At 38.5% G+C, this 1005-nt stretch overlaps 1 protein-coding gene across 1 annotated transcript in view; it reads left to right on the top strand.

Moving 5' to 3' along the window:
* LOC106816521 (splicing factor U2af large subunit A-like) overlaps positions 1 to 488 on the top strand; it is a gene marked incomplete at its 3' end in the record, with an annotated part of 10862 nt that extends 10374 nt beyond the window's left edge. The window contains exon 6 of the mRNA XM_014821149.1: positions 363 to 488. Coding sequence (XP_014676635.1) covers positions 363 to 488 — 126 coding nt within the window. The remainder of the gene's footprint in view (positions 1 to 362) is intronic.
* Between the last annotated feature and the right edge of the window lie 517 nt (positions 489 to 1005).

Genomic DNA, 1005 nt, shown 5'->3' with positions numbered 1-1005 from the left:
AGAGAGAGAGAGAGAGAGAGAAAGATAGAGAGAGATAGAGAGAGAGAGAGAGAGAGAGAGAGAGAGAGAGAGAGAGAGAGAGAGAGAGAGAGAGAGAGAGAGAGAGCGACAGAGAAAGAGAGAGAGTAAGTTTCCACGGCCTGCAATAATCTACTTGCATTATATTATCTAGGAATTTATGCCGTCTTGTATAGGGAAATAAATATGTTTGTTTCTTTTTTACACACGTACATACGCTCTTGTCTATCGTTATTCTACGTTCGAAATCGGCTTTGTTTATGGAATCATGCAGGCATCTCACACATTGCGCGCGAGAATGTATCGGAGTTCGAATTTTGAACGCGGCGGCGTGAATTTTCCAGGTCGCGGTCGCCACGGCGACGGATGCCCGTACACAGACCGCCGCTCCGCCGACGGCCGAGCCCGTCGCTACGGCGACGCCCGATGCCATCGCGTAGCCCCCGGCGACGGCCTTCGCCCCCGCGAAGGTACGTCCTCGTCGCCGCGCGCGAAAATCCTCGTTAATTTTATTTCATTATATCTTAAAAGTAAAAAAAAGGAAAGTTAAATTTATTTTATTTTATTAATTAATTGTTTTAATTTTTTTAAAGTTTTTACTTTTTTTTTTAGTTGTCGTTTCTTACTTGAGCGTTACAACTTACTGGATGTACCAATCTGCCATCTTCGATATCGATAGTTGTCAGATTGTATGTTAACAAATGATATACGTTGCAGCTTGATAGCCTAGTAGCAGGGATTAGTAGATTAATGGTTAGTTACCAATTAATTAATGGTTAGTTAACGATTAATTAATGGTAAATTAACGATTAATTAATCATTTAGTTACCGATTAATTAATGGTTAGTTAACGATTAATTAATGGTAAATTAACGATTAATTAATCATTTAGTTACCGATTAATTAATGGTTAGTTAACGATTAATTAATGGTAAATTAACGATTAATTAATCATTTAGTTACCGATTAATTAATGGTTAGTTAACG

Source organism: Priapulus caudatus, unplaced genomic scaffold (assembly GCF_000485595.1).
Source record: "Priapulus caudatus unplaced genomic scaffold, Priapulus_caudatus-5.0.1 Scaffold1403, whole genome shotgun sequence".
NCBI classification, from domain to species: domain Eukaryota; kingdom Metazoa; phylum Priapulida; class Priapulimorpha; order Priapulimorphida; family Priapulidae; genus Priapulus; species Priapulus caudatus.
Note: the sequence above shows the minus strand (reverse complement) of the source record. Positions and strands in the feature narration are given on the sequence as shown.